Source organism: Bubalus kerabau, chromosome 2 (genome assembly GCF_029407905.1).
Source record: "Bubalus kerabau isolate K-KA32 ecotype Philippines breed swamp buffalo chromosome 2, PCC_UOA_SB_1v2, whole genome shotgun sequence".
Lineage (NCBI taxonomy): Eukaryota > Metazoa > Chordata > Mammalia > Artiodactyla > Bovidae > Bubalus > Bubalus kerabau.
The window spans coordinates 42,998,108-43,021,054 of record NC_073625.1 but is presented as its reverse complement, the minus strand read 5'-3'; the positions used below and the strand labels follow the sequence as shown (position 1 = coordinate 43,021,054).

Genomic DNA, 22,947 nt, shown 5'->3' with positions numbered 1-22,947 from the left:
GTGAACCATGAACTTCCTGATGTTCAAGCTGGTTTTAGAAAAGGCAGAGGAACCAGAGATCAAATTGCCAACATCCGCTGGATCATGGAAAAAGCAAGAGAGTTCCAGAAAAACATCTATTTCTGCTTTATTGACTATGCCAAAGCCTTTGACTGTGTGGAACACAATAAACTGTGGAAAATTCTTCAAGAGATGGGAATACCAGACCACCTGATCTGCCTCTTGAGAAATTTGTATGCAGGTCAGGAAGCAACAGTTAGAACTGGACATGGAACAACAGACTGGTTCCAAATAGGAAAAGGAGTACGTCAAGGCTGTATATTGTCACCCTGTTTATTTAACTTATATGCAGAGTACATCATGAGAAATGCTGGGCTGGAAGAAGCAGAAGCTGGAATCAAGATTGCCGGGAGAAATATCAATAACCTCAGATATGCAGATGACACCACCCTTATGGCAGAAAGTGAAGAGGAACTAAAAAGCCTCTTGATGAAAATGAAAGAGGAGAGTGAAAAAGTTGGCTTAAAGCTCAATATTCAGAAAACGAAGATCATGGCATCCAGTCCCATAACTTCATGGGAAATAGATGGGGAAACAGTGGAAACTGTGTCAGACTTTATTTTTTGGGGCTCCAAAATCACTGCAGATGGTGACTGCAGCCATGAAATTAAAAGACACTTATTCCTTGGAAGGAAAGTTATGACCAACCTAGATAGCATATTCAAAAGCAGAGACATTACTTTGCCAACAAAGGTCTGTCTAGTCAAGGCGATGGTTTTTCCTATGGTCATGTATGGATGTGAGAGTTGGACTGTGAAGAAGGCTAAGCGCTGAAGAATTGATGCTTTTGAACTGTGGTGTTGGAGAAGACTCTTGAGAGTCCCTTGGACTGCAAGGAGATCCAACCAGTCCATTCTGAAGGAGATCAGCCCTGGGATTTCTTTGGAAGGAATGATGCTAAAGCTGAAACTCCAGTACTTTGGCCACCTCATGTGAAGAGTTGACTCATTGGAAAAGACCCTGATGCTGGGAGGGATTGGGGGCAGGAGGAGAAGGGGACGACAGAGGATCAGATGGCTGGATGGCATCACTGACTTGATAGACATGAGTCTGAGTGAACTCCGGGAGTTGGTGATGGATAGGGAGGCCTGGCATGCTGCAATTCATGGGGTCGCAAAGAGTGGGACCCGACTGAGTGACTGAACTGAAGTGAACTGAACTGATAAAGGAGTCTTATCCAAAATATACAAAGACCTCTTAAAACTCAACAACAACAACAAAAAATGAATGTTCTGATTAAAAATGTGCAAAAGTTGATGTACGGCAAAACCAATACAATATTGTAAAGTAATTAACCTCCAATTAAAATAAATAAATTTATATTAAAAAAATAAAAACAAATAAAAAAATAAAAATGTGCAAAAGACCTAATTTGAAACTTCACCAAAGAAGGCAGACAGATGGCAAATAAACATGTAAAAAGATGCTCTACATCATGTGTCATCAGGGAGTTGCAAATTAGAACAAAGAGGTACCAGCACACACGTACTGGAACTATCAAAACCGCAGCACTGACAGCATAGATGCTGGTGAGGGTGTGGAGCAACAGGAAGTCTCATTCATTGCCAGTGGAAATGCAAAACGGCACAGTCACCTTGGAGGACATTTGGTGGTTTCTTACAAAACTGAATATACTCTTATATGATCCAGCAATCATGCTCCCTTACAATTATTCAAAGGAGTTGAAAATTTATGTCCACACAAAGCCTTGCACACAGAGGTATATAGCAGCTGTACTCATAATTGCCAACACTTGTAAGCAACCAAGATACCCTTCGGTAGTTGAATGGATAAATATACTGTGGTCCATCCAGACAGTGGAATTTTATTTCGCTAAAAATAAATGAGCCATTGAGTCATGAAAAGACATGGAGGAATCTTAAAGGCATATTACTGAGTGAAAGAAGCCAGTCTGCAAAGGCTACTGAGTGATTCCAAACTCTACGACATTCTGGAAATGGCAAGACTATGGAGATAGTAAAAAGGTCAGTGGTGGTCAGGCATTGAGGGATGAAGATTGTCTCAGTGGTACCTTCCTGACTCTCTGAAAATGCAACGATTATTTGCAAAAAAGGAAAACATAGGTTAAAATGACAGCAAGGAAAGTAAAACCTGTGGAGGGAAGTTATTTTTGTAAACATTTGTATGTTTACACCTAGAAAGTTCAAATAATTTTAACATGACCAAAATACTATACATAAAAAAGTCAATAAATTAATTTTATAATTGAAGACTTTGATATAATATCTTAAGAGCAAAAATACTGTATAAGTAGAAATACTATGTAGTTTTCAATTTTTAGAAACTAGGTAGGTAGATTATTTCCAATTTGAAGCTAGTTTAACATAGCTTCAATGAAAAGCTTGGTGTACACTGTGTGTGTGGGCATGTACAAGTGTGTGTGTGTGTGTATGTGTGTGTGTGTGTGAACTTTTGTTCTCTTTGGCTTTGTGTTATGGAGTTGATTATTGTTTTTTAAGACTACAGTTTAAGAATGAATCCAAACTTCTGATTCTTTTTAGAATGTCATCATATACTCTTAATAGCTTTCCAGAGAACTCACCCTATTTCACAAATCAGTGATGCATTTATTGAGCATCAGTGTGTTACACAGAGCAGGTGATGTACAAATAGACAGGCACAACCTTGACCCTCAGGGAACTCAGTGAGATGGGAGATGCAGAGCAAACTTGTGTTGAATTATGTTTTAATACTTTGTGTAGAGTGCTTGATGTCTCAATAACCTCCTGATTGAATCTCTCCAAACTGAACATGGCAGCATGGCCAGGATTCTCTGTGTACATTTCATGGTCTAGGTGCTGATGGACCCAACGTGATTCCATATGACCCACCTTCACGACTGCAGAGGTTATGTTGATGGTTAGAGTGGCTGATATGGAATAGACTGATGTAACGTGACCACAAGCTAGAGACAAAAGCTCATATGCTGAGGGAAAGGATCTTGCACTGTGGAGGCCAGAGTTCTCACCCATGTATCTGTTCCTCCTTAAATCTGTGAAGCCAGGCAGAGCATTGGACACTTACGTTTGCACGTGGGGGGCTTCCCCCTGTTGCTCCACAATCCGTCCTCCTGACACACGGCTGTAGCTTGCTGACTAGCATCCAGCTTGAAGCCCTCATTACAATCATAGGTCACTTTACTGTCCAGTGTGAACTCATTCCCTGTAAATGAACCATTTCCTGGGGACTCTGGGATTCCACAGGACACAGCTGAAGAGAAAAAAACAAAAAACAAAAAAATGACAAGTTCAGGGTTATTCTGACAAGATGTGATGAAATTTTCTTCTTTTCTTTTTCTGTGTCTCATCTTAAAGGTATATAAAAACTGTTAAATATTAGCATTTCTCATGTGTGGCATAAACAGGCACATTTACAAAGTTGTTTGGGTCTTAAGAGTTAATGAGAGACAATGAAAGATGGGTCAAATACAGTATCTTTAAAATGTGTTATTCCAGAAGGTATGTCTGATGGCTCTCAGATTCATCGCATGGACATTATCAGACGGTCATGGTGAAGAGAACAGTGTAATGTGCTATATTTCATTTAATATGGGGAAGGAAGCATAGATTAATATCTTTACCATCAGAAATTTATCACCATACTGACTCTTGGGGTTTGAGATTTCACTGGATTCAGAGTTAGGAATAGCTCACCTCAGGTCTTAATCTCCCACAGCTTAAGTCCCCTCACCCCACTCGCCAAAGATTAATTTTCCTTAAAGCACAGGACATTTTGTTTCAAGACAAATATTACCTTAGCTAAGAGCATCAATGCATCCATTGTTATAAAATGTGTGAATTTATCAACTATTAATCAAAAAGCAGGGGCTGCAAAACTAAGGAATTAAGGGAGATACTCAGAACAGAAGGCTCAGTCCTATAGAGATGGACACACAAGCCAGTTTTTTAAAAAAATTAGTTAATTTATTTCAGTTGGAGGATAATTACTTCACAATATTGTGATGATTTTTTCTATACATCAACATGTATCAACCACAGGTATACATGTGTGCCCCCCATTCTAAACCCCCCTCCCACCACCCTAGCCTGAAAGGTTGGGCAAGAAAGTGGTACCAAAGAAGGAATTTTTAACAACTAGTAAGATGAACAGAGAAGTTATTATAAGCACTTCCTTCTTAAATTTACTAGCTCTGACCCAGACTTATTTACCATGAGATGAAACAAACAAAAACAACTCTGAATTTAAATAAGTTACAGTAAGGAACCCAGGGTTTTCCCAGGTATTGTAAATGATAAAGAATCTGCCTGCCAGTGCAAGAGAGGCAAAAGATGTGGGTTCGATCCCTTGGTTGGGAAGATCCAATGGAGGAGGAAATGGCAACCCACTCCAGTAGTCTTACCTGGAGAGTCACATGGACAGAGGAGCCTGGTGGGCTACACTTAATGGGCCCAAAGAGTCAAACACAACTGAGTGAGTGAACACACAGAATCCATAGTAATGGAAGGTGATAAGACAGGAATCCCCCCAAATACACACACAACTCAGGAGCACTTGTCAAAGGAAATCTTTGCAATCACTAATTTAAGGATCTTCTTTTATTCAATCAACATCAAAGATGTTATGGGTTTTGAAGCATCATGGATTTTAAATTTAGATCAATTAAAATATTTCCCACATAGCTTCCAATGAGAATACACACCTAGTAAGATAAAGCAGGAACGACTGGTTGAAACAGTTTATATAAACATATAATTTTATGGGTAAGGAAGAGGGTCAGAAAGATGGAATTATTCACCTGGATTAGCACAGTGACTTTGTTTAAAACCTGGGGCTGGAGAACAGACCTGATTCCCAAGTGAGACCTCCTTCTGCTCTATAAGCACCCAGGTCACCTGCGGCTAAGTCTGAGTTTTTTTGTTGCTGTCTTTGTTCTTTTTTTCTGTATCAAAATCTTCAGTAAATGCAATAGGGAGTTATCAGAAGAGTTAAAGAAAATGTAGTGCTGATAAGAATCAAAGTTCTAGAAAAATTAAAACTCTAAAGTTTCTCTTATGCTTAAATTTATGATCAGCTATTTCAACAATCTGAAATATATATATGTGTGTGCATGTGTATGAGTGTATATGTACATACATGTGTGTGTGTATATATATATATATATATATGAGTATATATGTATATATGTGCATGAGGGTACATGTACATATGTGTGTGTGTGTATGAGTTCAGTCCAGTTCAGTCACTCAGTCTTGTCCGATTCTTTGCGATCCCATGGACCGCAGCACCCCAGGCTTCCCTGTCCATCACCAATTCCCAGAGCTTGCTCAAACTCATGTCCATTGAGTCAGTGATGCCATCCAACCATTTCATCCCCTTTCGTCCCCTTCTCCTGCCTTCAATATTTCCTACCATCAGGGTCGTTTCCAATGATTCAGTTCTTCACATCGGGTGGCCAAAGTATTGGAGTCTCAGCTTCAGCATCAGTCCTTCCAATGAATATTTAGGGCTGATTTCCCTTACAATTGACTGGTTTGATCTCCTTGCTGTCCAAGGGACTCTCAAGAGTCTTCTCCAACACCACAGTTCAAAAATATCAATTCTTTGGTGCTCTGCTGCTGCTAAGTTGCTTCAGTCGTGTCAGACTCTGTGCAACCCCATAGGCGGCAGCCCACCAGGCTCCCCCATCCCTGGGATTCTCCAGGCAAGAACACTGGAGTTGGGTGCCATTGCCTTCTCCTCTTTGGTGCTCAGCTTTCTTTATAGTCCCACTCTCACAACCATACAGGACTACTGGAAAAACCATACCTTTGACTAGATGGACCTTTGTTGGCAAAGTAATGACTCTGCTTTTTAATATGCTGTCTAGGTTGATCGTAGGTTTTCTTCCAAGGAGCAAGTGTCTTTTAATTGCATGGCTGCAGTCACCATCTGCAGTGATTTTGGAGCCCCCCAAAATAGTCTGTCACTGTTTCCACTGTATCCCCATCTATTTGCCATGAAATGATGAGACCAGATGCCATGATCTTAGTTTTCTGAATGTTGAATTTTAAACCAACTTTTTCACTCTCCTCTTTTACTTTCATCAAGAGACTCTTCAGTTTCTCTACACTTCTGCCATAAGTGTGGTGTCATCTGTATATCTGAGGTTATTGATATTCCTCCCAGCAATCTTGCTTCTGGCTTGTGCTTCATCCAGCATGGTATTTTGCATGATGTACTCTGCATATAAGTTAAATGAGCAGGGTGACAATATACAGCCTTGACGTACTCCTTTCCCGATTTGGAACCAGTCTGTTGCTCCATGTCCAGTTCTAACTGTTGCTTCTTGACCTGCATACAGATTTCTCAGGAGGCAGGTCATGTGTTCTGGTATTCCCAACTCTTGAGGAATCTTCCACAGTTTGTTGTGAGCCACACAGTCAAAGGCTTTAGCATAGCCAAATAAAGCAGAAGTCGGTGTTTTTCTGGAACTCTTGCTTTTTCTATGATCCAATGGATGTTGCCAGTTTGATCTCTGGTTTCTCTGCCTTTTCTAAATCCAGCTTGAGCACCCTGAAGTTCACAGTTCATGTACTGTGTAAGTCTGGCTTGGGGAATTTTGTGCATTACTTTGCTAGTGTGTGAGATGAGTGGGATAGTGTGTGAGATGAGTGGAATAGTGTGGTAGTTTGAACATTCTTTGGCATTGCCTTTCTTTAGGGTTAGAATGAAATCTGACATTTTCCAGTCCTGTGGCCACTGGTGAGTATTTTAAATTTGCTTGCATATTGAGTGTAGCACTTTCACAGCATCATCTCTCAGGATTTGAAATAGCTCAACTGGAATTCCATCACCTCCACTAGCTTTGTTTGTAGTAATGCTTCCTAAGGTCCACTTGACTTCACATTCCAGGATGTCTGGCTCTAGGTGAGTGATCATACCATCGTGATTATCTGGGTCGTGAAGATCTTTTTTGTATAGTTCTTCAGTGTATTCTTGTCACCTCTTCTTAATATTTTCTGCTTCTGTTAAGTCCATACCATTTCTGTCCTTTATTGTGCCCATCTTTGCATTAAATGTTCCCTTGGTATCTTTAATTTTCTTGAACAGATCTCTAGTCTTTCCCATTCTGTTGTTTTCCTCTATTTATTTGCACTGATCATTGAGGAAGGCTTTCTTATCTCTCCTTGCTATTCTTTGGAACTCTGCAGTCAAGTGGGTATATCTTTCCTTTTTCCTTTGCCTTTTGCTTCTCTTCTTTTCTCAGCTCTTTGTAAGGCATCTTCAGACAACCATTTTGCCTTTTTGCATTTCTTTTCCTTGGGGATGGTCTAGATCACTGCCTCCTGTACAATGTCTCGAACCTCCATCCATAGTTCTTCAGGCACTCTATCAGATCTAATCCCTTGAATCTATTTCTCACTTCCACTGTATAATCGTAAGTTCATACCTGAATGGTCTAGTGGTTTCCCCTACTTTCTTCAATTTAAGTCTGAATTTTGCAATTAGGAGTTCATGATCTGAGCCACAGTTGGCTCCCTTTCTTGTTTTTGCTAACTGTATAGAGCTTCTCTATCTTTGGCTGCAAAGAATATAATCAACCTGATTTTGGTATTGACCATCTGGTGATGTCCATGTGTAGAGTTGTTTCTTGAGTTGTTGGAAGAGGGTATTTGCTATGACCAGTGCATTATCTTGGCAAAACTCTGTTATCTTTTGCCCTTCTTCATTTTGTACTCCAAGGCCAAATTTGCCTGTTACTCCAGGTATCTCTTGACTTCCTATTTTGCATTCCAGTCCCCTATAATGAAAAGAACATCTTTTTTTGGTGTTAGTTCTAGAAGGTCTTTTAGGTCTTCATAGAACCGTTTAACTTCAGCTGTTTCAGGATTACTCAGATTACTGTGATATTGAATGGTTTGTCCTGTATCATTCTGTCATTTTTGAGATTGCACCCAAAAACTGCATTTTGGAATAAGATCCAGTCTCCCCCACAGTCAGACTCTCCCATCAGGAAGATTCTGTAAGCTTCTTATCCTTATCCCTCAGAGGGCAGACAGAATGAAAACTACAATCACAGAAAACTAATAAAACTAACCACATGGACCACAGCCTTGTCTAACTCAATGAAACTATGAGCTATGCTGTGTAGGGCCACCCAAGACAGATGGGTCAAGGTGGAAAGTTCGGACAAAATGTGGTCCACTGAAGAAGGGAATGGCAAACCACTTCAGTATTCTTGCCTTGAGAGCCCCATGAACAGTATGAAAAGGCAAAAAGATATGACAGTGAAAGATTAACTCCCCAGGTTGGTAGGTGCCCAATATGCTACTGGAGAAGACTGGAGAAATAACTCCAGAAAGAATGAAGACACAGAGCCAAAGCAAAAACAACACCCAGTTGTGGATGTGATTGGTGATGGAAGTAAAGTCCAATGCTGTAAAGAACAATGCTGTTAAACGTTCCTGCAAAGGAACCTGAAATGTTAGGTCCATGAATCAAGGTAAATTGGAAGTGGTCAAAAAGGAGGTGGCAAGAATGAACATCAACATTTTAGGAATCAATGAACTAAAATGGACTGGAATGGGCAAATCTAACTCAGATGACCATTATATACACTACTGTGGGCAAGAATCCCTTAGAAGAAATGGAGTAGCCCTCATAGTGTGTATTATTATATATGTATACATATGTGTGTGTATGAGTGCATATGTGTGTATATATGTATATATATATAAGTATCTGTGTATACATGTATATGAGTGTGTGTATTTCTGTGTGTGTGAGTGTATATATATGTGTGTGCGTGTGTGTGTGTGTGTGTGTGCTAGGTCACTTCAGTCATGCCTTCTCTGTGACACTATAGACTGTAGCCCACCAGGCTCTTCTGTCCATGAGATTCAAAAATACTGGAGTGGGTTGCCATTTCCTCCTCCAGGGGATCTTCCCAACTCAGGGACTGAACTCACATCTCTTAACATCTCCTGCCTTGGCAGGCAGGTTCTTTACCACTAGTGCCACCTGAGAAGCCCTGTATATGTGTGTCTATGAATGCATATGTGTATATGTGTGTGTGTGTGTGTGTGTGTGTGTGTGTATGAGGCATAATAAAAATTTGCAGATGGAAAACAAAAAAAAAAAACATAGACATATGGACATCATTTTGAACAAAGTATTGAAAATAATGAAATTATAACCTTGGCTTTCTGAAGCTATTCCTTTGTTGAGGCAATGTATCAGTGGGAAGGCTGCTAAGTATTTTGCACAATATTCAGCTTAATTTACTAAAAGCAGTAAATGCCCTTTATGATCCTGCTCTCAGAGTATTGCCAATATCTTATTTTCTTGCCATTTTCTCTGAGACTTCACTCCAGCAATCATTTGTTCATTCTCACAAACCTTAATTTCTCTGCCACTTGCTGAAGTGTGCCCAGTGGCTCACTTCCCTACAATTCTCATTTGGGGAGAATACTGATTGGAATGACATTTCTCTGGCAGGTTAAATGGGGAAGAAGACATTCTACAAGCATGTTTGAAGCCCTAACTTGAAAGGATTCAGACCCAAGAGGGCAAAGCAGTAAAGCTTTGTAACTACTTCTGTTAAATCTGGAAGCTTATGGCACAAGTGAACCCTGATTTCCTGGACTTAACAAGACCTACTTCATGTTGTCTGATAAACAAATATGGATCTTTCTTTGGCCTTGTGCTGTAGGTTTTAGACCCCAGGGTGTCCTAACATGAGGCTATTTGGCAGAGCTTAAAATAGAGGTTGGCATTCTACTGAAAATGGAATTCTTACACTTCTGATTCAATGAAGAATAGATGGAACAATTAGCATAGCCTTATAAATGTATGCTTATGAGATGAAGGCAGTTTTCTGCTAAAATCTGGTATGCATCCATCTATTCATTCTGGAAATTCTGCTTGATAATAACACGACAGATATTCCTTAGATCACTTTTTAAACATCAATTAGCTAAATGTATGCAACTCACAAAACCTGAAGAACTTTCTTACTTTTGGTCTAACTAAAGGCAATAAAATTCCTTGTGCTTTATATTTGTTTTTTTGTTTTATTGTACTAGTATAGCATTATATTGCCTGGCAACTCAGACCAACAATCTCGTACTCATATCATAAAATTTATCTTCTGTCTGAGAGCAGAGGTTTTAAAGTCAGACGTCTGAATCAGCTCCAGCCTCTGGCATTCAGCAGCTCCATGACCTGAGTTACCCAGTAACTTGTCCCGTTGCTCTCAGGTTAATAATGCTCACCCCAAAGGTAACTGTGATGACAGTATGAAGTAATGTGCACAAGACCATTAGCACTGTATTGACACCATGTAGGCTCTCAGTAAATGACAGTATATTACTCTTACATGCATGTGTCTTTAAACACACACATAATTTATCCTTATTTATTTTGTAAATAAAGATATGAATTGCAAGGAACAACTCCTTTAAGTATGTTTGTTAAAGAGAGCAAAGACAAAATCAGAAGGGAGCCAATTTACTTCTATTATATATCTCATGAACGAGCTGACATTTTGGTTTCAAATAAATAGAAGTGACACTTCAGTTTCCAGTGTTGCCAGCTCTTTTAACAGCACAAGATCCATTTGGCTTTATTTTCTTTTCATATTTAAGGCCATACAAAGAGCAATTTTTCTTGTCTCTGCAAGTTTCAAGCACTTATTGGACTGTTTCCTACTTCTTTCAAATGCTTGTGCTCTGTAATTTACACTGGCTCCTTTCTGGAGCTGCTCAAGCTTTAACACCTCCCCATTTGCTTTATTTTTATTTCTTTTCTTTTTTCTTTGTTTTCCCTTAAAAAGCTCAGTGATTGCCAGACTTGGACTATGGCCTTAGACTTGGAATTCTCATATCTTGATTTCCACTCCATTCTACTCAATGTCCAGAGGAGCTCTACCCACATCTGAGGTCACCAGTGACCCTCACGGAGCTGCTAGACAAACTCCAGGCCTCAGTAAACTGCTTCACTGGTAAGTGGGAAAGTCAAATGAGATCCTCTGATTCACCCCTTTCCTCCTGCTGCTCTCATTTGGTTGACCAGCAATCACTGTCTAAATATTTAATAATTTGCTTCATACTGGTGGCCTTCTCATTGCCCATCACCAATTTCCTAGTGCACATCCCCATGACCTCAAAACGGTCTACCCTCCCATTATCTGGACACCACTCGTAGGGCTAGGGCAAACCGAGAGGAAGGGCCACCCATAATAGGGAAGAGAAAGAGTGTCCAGAAGCAGAGTTTCCTCTGGCCTGGCTTAGATAAGAAGTATGGTAGGTAATGGTCCTTGCCTGGTGGTTCAAATGGTAAAGAATCTGTTTGCATTCTGGGAGACCTGGGTTTGATCTCTGAGTTGGGAAGATCCCCTAGAGGGAAGGCATGGCAACCGACTCCAGTATTCTTGCCTGGAAAACCCCCATGGAAAGAGGAGCCTGGCAGGCTATAGTCCATAGGGTCACAAAGAGTTGGACACAACTGAGCAACTTTCACGTCACTTCACTTCATGGTAGGTAATGGGCTTCCCAGGTGGTGCTAATGGTAAAGAACCTGCCTGCCATTGCAGGAAATGCAAGAGACTTGGGTTCAATTCCTGGGTTGGGAAGATCCTCTGGAAGAGGACATGGCAACCCACTCCAGAGTTCTTGCCTGGAGAATGCCATGGACAGAGGAGCCCAGGGGGCTGCAGTCCACAGGGGTGCAAAAAGTCAGACAGGACTGAGCACGCACATGTGCTGGTAGGTAATAAGGTCTGAAACAGGGCACCCAGGAGGTAATAGCACAGGTATCCCAGTCATAACCAAAAACACTGAGCTGACCATCAAATAAGACTAAAGCATCACCACGTGTTTTTTGGTTTATTTTTCCCAACCACTCCCTTGTCTGTGCCTATGTAAGTCCAGGATAGTATGTGGTTTCATGCATGTGTATCACTTTGGTTGGCAGTATTACTGAATGGAATAATCTTCTATTAAAAAAAAAAAACACTTTAGCAAGTGTTTATCTGAAGTCCTGTTTCCCCAAAATGGACATGAGGATGCACTTTTTGCAGCTTTCTGTGTGGCTTGGATACAGCCTTCCTAAAATTACTAGTAACTCCCTGGTGGCTCAGATGGTAAAGAATTTGCTTGCCTAGGTAGGAGACCTAGTTTCAATCCTTGGGTGGGGAAGATACTCTGAAGGAGGGAATGGCTACCCACTCCAGTATTCTTCCCTGGATAATTCCATGGACAGAGTAGCCTGGTGGGCTATGCTCCACGGGGTTATAAAGAGTCAGACACCACTAAGCCCAGTGCACAAACACACACACAGTCTCAGAGGAACAATGGTTTAGGTCACCCTAAATGCTCTTCTTTTCTCCCCAGGGGTTTCAAAAAGGCTGACATTTAAATCACCTTCCAGATGATGAGTGCCCTTGCAGGCCTGAGGTTTATGCACGCAAAAGCCTGAAGCTTCAGCAGCACAGAAACCCGCTCTCTGTTCAGAAGGACTTATGTGCTCCTAGCTTCTCATCTGGATGCTTCCCTGAAAGGGACATGTTGAGCTAGATCTGGAAATGTTTGAGGAAAGACAGATGCATTGTGGGCAGTTTTCTTCCCACTCACCCTGTGCTGACTGGGGATTCTGTTCCAGCTTTAAATGAGACTACGGCAGATCTGCAAGTGCAAAAGAAGGTCTGCCAAGCTTACTGGAGTGCATGTTAGTGCCACCATTAACGATAACAGTTTATTACAAAAGAAAACAAAGAGAAAAATACAAAGCAGTCTAAGAAGCCTGCAGACCAGACAGAGAAACACTGTCACTGATAAACAAGACAGTGTACCCCCACATTTGAAGCTTTGCTTTTGTTACAAGCCGATCCTTGGACTTCCTCCCAAGCTGCTCTCTGTACATACAAATGCTTTTAAAGCAAAATCTTGGGGCAGTCTCACTGTTAACAGTTTATGAAAAATGATCAATCTTTGGATCAACAGTTTTTGGGTTTCAGCCCTGAATTTGTAACCTGTGATCTGTGTGTCCCAAAGCGTATACCTTAGCAATCTTTGATACTCAATTCCCTCATTTGTATAAAAAAGGGCAAACTCAAAGTCCTTTTAGAGAAATTTAAAATCTACAAAGTGAACGGGCAGTACCAAGATGGCAGAGGAATAGGACAAGGAGACCACTTTATCCCCTGCAAATTCATCAAAAGATAATTTAGCAACTTCCACAAGACAACTGCTGAACATTGGTGGAGGACACCAGGCACCCGGTAAGGCAGCCCAATCTCTTCAAAAGGAGGTAGGGTAAAATATAAAAGATGAAAGCAGAGACAAAAGATTGAGGGATGGAGACTCATCCTGGGGAGGGAGTAGTGAAGAAGAAGTTTCTGTACAATAGAAAACCCTCTCACAGGTGTGTCTACGGGGAGCTTTGGAATCTCAGAGGGCAACATAAAAGGGAAACTATAAAAAAAAAAACCCACTATGTGCCTAACTACAACTGCCAGCAGAGAAGTGGCCTAGACGCTTCGCATCCACCAGCAGTGAGTAGGGGCTGGACAGGGAGTCATGGCCTGCATCGTCAGATTGTTGGTCCTTAGGGTAAGGACTGGGTTGAATACCCTGAGGACAATCTGAGGGAGCTAATGTGACATAGCAACCCAAACAATAGGATTACCAAAAAAAAAAAAATAAATAAATAAAGGAGAGCAAGCCGGCTGCCATTTAGGGCCTTCCCTCCCTGGAGGCAGAAAGGCAGGTTTGCTACAGCCAGAGCTGGAAGGCAAGGAGCTGCTGCAATCTAAGCCCCAGAGACCATATCTTCCAGCAAACTCTGAGTGGGCTGCCAGTTGCTAAACACATCTTCCTGGGATCCTGGGCAGTTCACATCTGCCAGGAGTGTCACAGCCTGAGATCAGCTCCCCATAGGAGACACATGGCACACCTGAGACTGTGCCTGTGCGGTGCACCTGGGAAGCCCAGCAGCCAGGAGCGGGGAGGTACATAAGATATATAGCCTACCTGGGACAGTGCACTCGCCAAGCACCCAGTCACCTGAATGGCTTGGGCCTGGGAAGGGCACAAAATGCACAGCCCATTGTGCATTTTGTGCAGAGCACCCTGGAGCCTGAGCAGTATAGACCTGGGAAGTACATGCTGCCTTGAGCTGTGTCAAACCCAGTGTGGTCCACCTACTGTGAGCACTCCCCACATGTGCTAGCAGTATTGATTTTCAGTGTCCCTCCCTCTCCACAGCACAACTGAACAAGGGAGCCTAAATAAGTGGCCACTGTCACCCCCTGGTGTCAGGGTAGAAATTAAGACACTGAAGAGAACTGCAAACAGAGAAAGCCAAAATAAATAAAGAAGAGGGAACCACCCCCAGAGTGATAGATAAAACAGATTAAAACCCTGCAGTTAATGCTGAGACCATGCATTTGAGGGGCAACCATTGACCTTGAAAACAAGTGGAAGCAGGAGCAAGGGACTGCCTGACACTGAATTGTCCCCACACCACCAACAGCAGCTCCAGAGAAACTCCTAGATATATTTTTACTACTATCATTTCTTAATTAAAAAAAATTAGTTCTTTACTACTCTTTAACTTTCATTTTTATAACCAACTGTTACCTCTCAAAAAACCCCCTATTTTTTAAAATACAAATTTCATATACACTTTTTAAATTTTGGTGGTCAATTTTGTTTTGCACATTTTATATTGCATTTTTGATAGTCTAACCTCTATTCTAGGTTTTTAATCTTTGCTTTTTCTTATTTGTTATCAATTTTTTTACCTTTAAGAATCTAATCTTCAATATCCATTTGCATTTAGGGATTTGATTACTGGTTTGATTTCTCTCTCCCCTTTTGACTCTCCCTTTTCTCCTCCTGGTCACCTCTATCCCCCTCCTCCCTCTTCTCTTCTCTTCTCTATATAATTCCATGGATCTCTTTGGGTGTTTCTGGCTGTGAAGAGTTGTTTCACCATTAACCTAGGGGTTTATCTTCTGAGCTGTATGGATGAAGATCTTGAGGCTACCATAAGAGAAGGACCAAAAGCCAGAGGCAGGAGGCTTAACTTCAGAACTTTAGAACAATAGAGAACTCCTGATTCCCGGGAACATTAATAGACAACAGTTCACTCAAGATTCTCCATACCTACACTGAAACCAAGCTCCACTGAAGAGCCAACAAGTTCTAACACAAGACACACCACAATAATTCTCCAGCAAAACAGAAACAAAACCCTGAAAATTAAAAGACGGGCTGCCCAAAGCCATGCCAAGCACACAAACACCCAAGACTCACTACTGTACACTTCACTGCACTCCAGAGAGAAAAGATCCAGCTGTACCCACCAGAACACAGGCACAAGTTCCCCCAACCAGGGAACCTTGACAAGCCACCAGTCCAACCCTACCCACAAGGAACAGACTCCACAATTAAGAGGAACCGTGAACTTCCAGCCTGCAGAAAGGGCAACCCAAACACAGCAATCTAAACAAAATGAAAAGGCAGAGAAATATTCAGCAGGTGAATAAACATGATAAAAACCCACCAAACCAAACCAAAATGGGGAGAGGAATAGGGATTCTACCTGAAGAAGAATTCAGAATAATGATAGTAAAGATTATACAAAATCTTGAAAACAAAATGGAGTTATAGATAAATAGACTAGAGACAAGGATTGAGAAGATGCAAGAAATGTTTAACAAGGGCCTAGAAGAAATAAAGAAGAGTCAATCAATAATGGGAACAATGCAATAACTGAGGTTAAAAGCACTCTGGACGGAACCAACAGTAGAATAACTGAGGCAGAAGAAAGGATAAGTGAGATAGATGATAGAATGGTGGAAATAAATGAAGCAGAGAGGAAAAAATAAAAAGGAATTAAAAGAAATGAAGATAACCCCAGAGATCTCTGGAGCAATGCTAAATACCAAAACATTTGAATCATAGGTGTCCCAGAAGAAGAAGACAAAAAGAAAGGAGATGAGAAAATACTTGAGGAGATAATAGTTGAAAACTTCCCTAAAATGGGTAAGGAAATAGCCATCCAAGTCCAAGAAACCCAAAGAATCCTAAACAGGATAAACCCAAGGCAAAAGACCACAAGACACATATTAATCAAACTAACAAAAATTAAACACAAAGAGAAAATATTAAAAGCAGCAAGGGAAAAGCAACAAGTAACACACAAGGGGATCCCCATTAGGATACCAGCTGAACTTTCAATAGAAACTCTTCAGGCCAGAAGAGAATGGCAGGACATAATTAAAGTGATGAAAGAGAAAAAACAACCAACATTACTATACCCAGCAAGGATCTCATTCATATATGAAGAAAAAATCAAAAGTTTTTCAGACAAGCAAAAGCTGAGAGAATTCAGCACCACCAAACCAGCTCTAAAGAAGATGCTAAAGGATTTTCTTTAGACAGGAAACACAGAAAAGGTTTATGAAATAGAACACAAAATAACAAAGTAAATGGTAATGGGATCATACTTTTCAGTGATTATCTTAAATGTAAATGGGTTAAATTCTCCATCCAAAAGACACAAACTGGCCAAATGATACAAAAACAAGACCCATATATATTGAGGTGGGTCTTGACAAGAGACTCACCTTATTACTTGGGACACATACAAACTGATAGTGAGGGGCTAGAAAAAGATATTTCATGCAAATGGAGACCAAAAGAAAGCAGGTGTAGCAATACTCATATCAGATAAATAGACCTTGAAATAAAGCCCATGATAAGAGACAAATAAGGACACTACATAATGATCACAGGATCAATCCAAGAAGATGTAACAATTATAAATATGTATGCACCCAATATAGGAGCACCTCAATATATATGGCAAATGCTACCAAGTATGAAAGGGGAAATTACAAGTAACACAATAATAGTGGGGGACTTTAATATCCCACTCACACCTAAGGATAGATTAACCAAGCAGAAAAGTAGCAAGGAAACATAAACTTTAAGTGATACAATGGACCAGTTAGATCTAATTGATATCTACAGGGCATTTCACTCCAAAACAATGGAATTCACCCTTTTTTCAAGGAACCCTTTGCACAAGGAACATTCTCCAGGATAGATCACATACTAAGCCATACATCTAGCCTTAGTAAATTAAAAAAATTGAAATCATTCCAAGCATCTTTTCTGATCACAATGTGGTAATATTAGATGTAAACTACAGGAAAAAAAATACAAAAAGCACAAACATATGGAGGATAAACAACATGCTTCTGAATAACCAACAGATCAGAGAAGAAATCAAAAAGGAAATAAAAATATGCACAGAAACAAAAGAAACTGAAAACACGACAACCCAAAGCCTATGGGACTCGTTGAGAGCAGTGCTATGAGGGAGGGTCATAGCAGTACAAGTCTACCTCAAAAAACAAGAAAACATCAAACAAACTACTTAACTTTACACCTAAAGCAACTAGAAAAAGAAGAACAGTTCTACGGTTAGTAGAAGGAAAGAAATCATAAAAATCAGAGCAGAAATAAATGAAAAAGAGATTATGGAGTCTACAGCAAAGATCAGCAGAACTAATAGCTGCTTCTTTGAGAAGATAAGTAAAATACACAAACCATTAGCTAGACTCATCAAGAAAAAAAGGGAGAAGAATCAAATCAATAAAATTAGAAATGAAAATGGAGAAATCACAGCAGACAACACAGAAATACAAAAGATCATAAGAGACTAATATGAGCAATTACATGCCAATAAAATGGACAACTTGGAAGAAATGGATAAATTCTTAGAAAAGTATAACCTTCCAAAACTGATCCTGGAATAAATAGAAAATCTTAACAGACCCATCACAAGCACTGAAATTGAAACTGTAGTCAAAAATCTTCCAACAAACAATAGCCCAGGACCAGATGGCTTCAGAGGTGAATTCTACCAAAAATTTAGAAATGAGCTAACACCTATCCTACTTAAGCTTTTCCAGAAAATTGCAGATGAAGGCAAACTCCCAAACTCATTCTATGAGGTGACCATCACCCTAATACCAAAACCAGAAAAAAGATGCCACAAAAAAGAAAACTACAGGTCAATATCACTGATGAACACAGATGCCAAAATCCTCAACAAAATTCTTGCAAACAGAGTCCAACAACAAATTAAAAAAATCATACATCATGACCAAGTGAGAATTATGCCAGGGATGCAAGGATTCTTCAATATTCACAAATCAATGTGATATACCACATTAACAAATTGAAAGATAAAAACCATATGATTATCTCAATAGATGCATAGAAAGACTCTGACAATATTCAGTACTCATTAATGATAAAAAAAAAAACTCTCCAGAGAGCAGGCATAGAAGGAACATAGCTCAACAAAATAAGAGCCATGTACGTCAAACCCACAGCAAAAATTATCCTCAATGGCAAAAAAATTGAAAGATTTCCTCTAAAATCAGGAACAAGACAAAGGTACCCAGTCTCACCACTACTATTCAACATAGATTTGGAAGTCCTATTCACAGCAATCAGAAAAGAAAAAGAAAGGAAAGGAATCCAGATTGGAAAAGGAGAAACAAAACTCTCACTGTTCGCAGATGACAGGATCCTCTACAAAGAAAACCCTAAAGACACCACTAGAAAACTACTAAAGCTAATCAATAAATTCAGCAAAGTTGCAGGATATAAAATTAAAACATAGAAATCCTTTGCATTCCTATACATTAGCAATGAGAAAACAGAAAAATTAAGGAAACAAGTGCATTCACCACTGCACTGAAAAAATTCAATACTTAGGAATAAATTTACCTAAAGAAACAAAAGATTTATATATAGAAAGCTATAAAACACTGATGAAATAAATCAAAGATGACACAAAGAGATGGAGAAATATGTTCACAGATTGGAAGAATCAATATAGTGAAAATGAGTATACTACCCAAAGAAATCTATAGATTCAATGGAATCTCTATCAAACTACCAATGGTATTTTTCACAGAACTAGAACAAATAATTTCACAATTTGTATGGAATTACAAAAAACATCAAACAGCCAAAGCAACCTTGAGAAAGAAGAATGGAACTGGAGGAATCAACCTGCCTGACTTCAGACTATACTACAAAGCTACAGTCATCAAGACATTATGGTACTGGCACAAAGAGAAATATAGATCAATGGAACAAAATAGAAAGCCCAGAGATAAATCCACATACCTATGGACACCTTATCTTTGACAAAGGAGGGAAAAAAAATATACATTGGAGAAAAAATCATCTCTTTGACAAGTGGTGTTGCAAAAACTGGTCAACCATGTGTAAAAGAAGGAAACTAGAACACTTTCTAACACCATACACAAAATAAACTAAAAATGGATTAAAGATCTAAATATAAGGCCAGAAACTATAAAACTCTCAGAGGAAAACATGGGTAGAACACCCTCTGACATAAATCACAGCAAGATCCTCTATGACACACCTCCCAGAATAATGGAAATAAAAGCAAAAATAAACAAATGGGACCTAATTAAACTTAAAAGCTTTTGCAGAGGCATGAAGGAGGGCACTTAAAGCCAGAGCTCTGGGACAACCAAGAGGGATGGGGTGGGGAGATAAGTGGGGTGGTTCAGGATGGGGAGACAGATGTGCACCCATGGGTGGTTCATGTCAATTTATGGCAAAAAAAACAAACAAAACACACACACACACAATAGTATAAAGAAATTATTCTACAATTAAAATAAATCAATATATTAAAAAAAATCTACAAAGTGCTTTGCTCTTTAAGTGAAGTTCATTTCCAAATGAAAATGGGACTCACCCATAAATTGAACATGATCATATCTATCCATTGAATTATTCAGCTTATCTACTATGCCACTGTCTGTCTTACAATTGGTATAAGGCCTGGCGTGCTGTGATTCATGGGGTCGCAAAGAGTCGGACACGACTGAGCGACTGAACTGAACTGAACTGAATATTTATTGTAACCATGGATATATTAAGACTTAAGTCTGCCATTTTAGTTTTGCTTCTGTTTTCTTTTTCAGCCTTCCTGTCAGTTACTTGAACATTTTTAAAACTTCATTTTGGTTTACCAACAGTAGGTCTTTAGCCTATCTCCTTGTGTTGCTTTTTTAAGTCATTGTTCTAGATATGAATTATATGTACACAACTTCTCAAATCTATTGGTGATATTTGATCAGCTGGAGGGAGGTGTAGAAAGCGTACATTATTTTATAGCGCTTTACCCTCCCCTACTGATAGTATCCTTTAATTATTTTTTCTGTATACCTTGAGAACTATATTAGACATGTTATAATTCTGCTGCCATTGTCAAACAATTTAGAACACACAAATGGAAATGGAAAGTCCATTGTATTTACTCATACTCTTGCTCTTTTGTGTTCTTTTTTCCCTTCCTGATGCTCTTAATTTATTATATTTCTATTGCTGTTTATTTAGAGAATTTCCTTTAGCTTTGCTTCTAAAGTATGTCTGCTAGAACAAATTTTCTTAGTTTTTCAGCATTTGGTAATAACTGGATTTCCTCTTCATTCCTGAAGGATATTTTTGTTAACCATAGAACTCTATATTGATTGTTCTCTCCTTTCAGCACTAGAAGAATGTAATTTGATTTCCTTTTGACCACCAGGTTGTTGATGGGAAATGTTCTGTAATTTAGATCCTATTTTCCTATCAGTAATTCATTGTTTCTATCTGGATATTTTCAAGATGGTTTTCCTTTGTATTTAGTATTCAGAAGTTTTACTACAATGTGCCTGGTAGGCATTCTTTTGAGTTGCTGGTGTTTGGGATTCAGTTAACTTTTTGAATCTCTTAGGTCCACATACTTTGCCAAATCTGGGAAGTTTTCAGCTATTTCTCTTCAATTTTTTTTTCATATTTTCCTTCTTTCTCCTTTTCTTCTGGAACTCTGAAGACACAAATGTAGAATCAGAATTTTTAATGTTTATTGCAACATTCCATAACATACTCTCTGAGTCATTCAATATTTAGTTCAAAGTACAAGATTACATGAGTTGAACAAAGGGTCATATAATCCATTAAAGATCCTGATGCTGGGAAAGATTGAGGGCAGGAGGAGAAGGGGGTGACAGAGGATGAGATGGTTGGATGGCATCACTGACTCAATGGACATGCATTTGAGCAAATTCTGGGAGATAGTAAAGGACAGGGAAGCCTGGCATGATGCAGTCCATGGGGTCACAAAGAGTTGGACACATGACTGAGCACACATACATATACCATGGAACTAATTTGTTGAAAGATTAAAATACATAAGCACGTTATAGAGTTAGGGTCGCTGAAAGAAAACAGAATGTGTGTACTCAGGCACCTGGGGGATTTATTTCTCCCCAGAAATGTTATGAATTCTCATGTTAAGGTTCTACTTTAAATTTTTATTTTAAGAATAATATCATTTCCTTGTCACCATCTCTATTAATTAATTAGTTTGAATTTTAAAAATTATTACATAATTTGAGGAGGGTAAAACAATATTTCCATTTTACATATTTGTCGTCGTTCAGTTGCTCAGCTGTGTCCAACTCTTTGCGACCCTATGGACTGCAGCATGTCAGGTCTCCCTGTCCTTCACCATCTCCTGCAGCTTGCTCAAACTCATGTCCGTTTAACTGGTGATGTTATTCAACAATCTCATCCTCTGTTGTCCCCTTCTCCTCCAGCTTTCAATCTTTCCCAGCATCAGGGTCTTTTCTAATGAGTCAATTCTTCATATCAGGTGGCCAAATACTGGAGTGTCAGCTTCAGCATCAGTCCTTCCAATGAATATTCAGGGTTGATTTCCTTTAGGATTGACTGGTTTGATCTACTTGCTGTCCAGGGGACTCTCAAGAGTCTCCTCCAACACCACAGTTCAAAAGCATCTGTTCTTTGGTGCTCAGCCTTCTTTTACATATAATGGAGATAAACTCAAAGTTGAGTAACATGAAGGACCACTGGGAGCAAGTGGAAAGTGAAAATAAAGGCAAATAAATACCTCTTGTCTTTCTTTGAAAGCCCATAAGTCTTCTGTGATCACACAGCCAGCTGGCTTGCTAGTACAGTTTTTAATTGCTTTTAAAATTGACTCCTTTTGTTAAATTTGGAAAAGATGGGGCTAGAATTTAGGTCACTTGACATGATCCATATCCGTGTCCTTTCCAATCTGACATTCACAAAAATAAACACAAAGTAGGAATGGAAAGGAGGGGAAGAGAGGCAGAAAGGGAGATATTTGATGGCTTATGATTTAATTATTAGTGATTGTTTTTTCTAAAATGAGTTTCCTGATAATTTAATTCTAACATAAATAGTGAGGAATACTCTTGAGGTATACAGACACAAAACTTTTGTTTTCCCCCCTTTTGAGTAGGACGTTAGTTACACAGTTGATGCTAATAGTGATTTAATCATTTAAAATCATTAATTTCCTGAATGTCATAGGTATTTAGCATAACTGGCCTGAGTTATGCTCTCCTTAGGCATGAAAAAGATTCCCTGGGTAATTAAAGCCGAGGTAGCATCTGTGTTATAGTGAAAGGATTCTGCAACCCTGGAGTCGTTGTTAACACTGATGCTAGTAGTTCCTGTGGGCATGAACCCCTGATCTGAAGTCCATCACATTCTGCACATATTTTAACAACTTTGGCATTTTCATGTGTAAGAGGAAGGTAAACTAGATTATCTCTGTAGACTTATCTCTAAATGCCAATGATTCTACTCAAAGCCTTCCTCAGCACAGACAAGACAGAAGTGTCTGTCCTGGCATCCACTCCCTTCTCTCCACATTGCTCAGCAGAGAGTTTTCTAAAGCATCACAAGATGAGCATGGCAAGTGGAAGTACAGGGGAAGATCTAGCTCCTCTTCCAAATGTTCTGAATTTGTGTGGTGTTAACTAGG

At 39.5% G+C, this 22,947-nt stretch overlaps 1 protein-coding gene across 1 annotated transcript in view; it reads right to left on the bottom strand.

Moving 5' to 3' along the window:
- The window catches only part of CSMD1 (CUB and Sushi multiple domains 1), a 1,679,419-nt gene that overhangs the window by 98,646 nt on the left and 1,557,826 nt on the right, over positions 1-22,947 (bottom strand). The window contains exon 49 of the mRNA XM_055567572.1: positions 3,106-3,291. Coding sequence (XP_055423547.1) covers positions 3,106-3,291 — 186 coding nt within the window. The remainder of the gene's footprint in view (positions 1-3,105; positions 3,292-22,947) is intronic.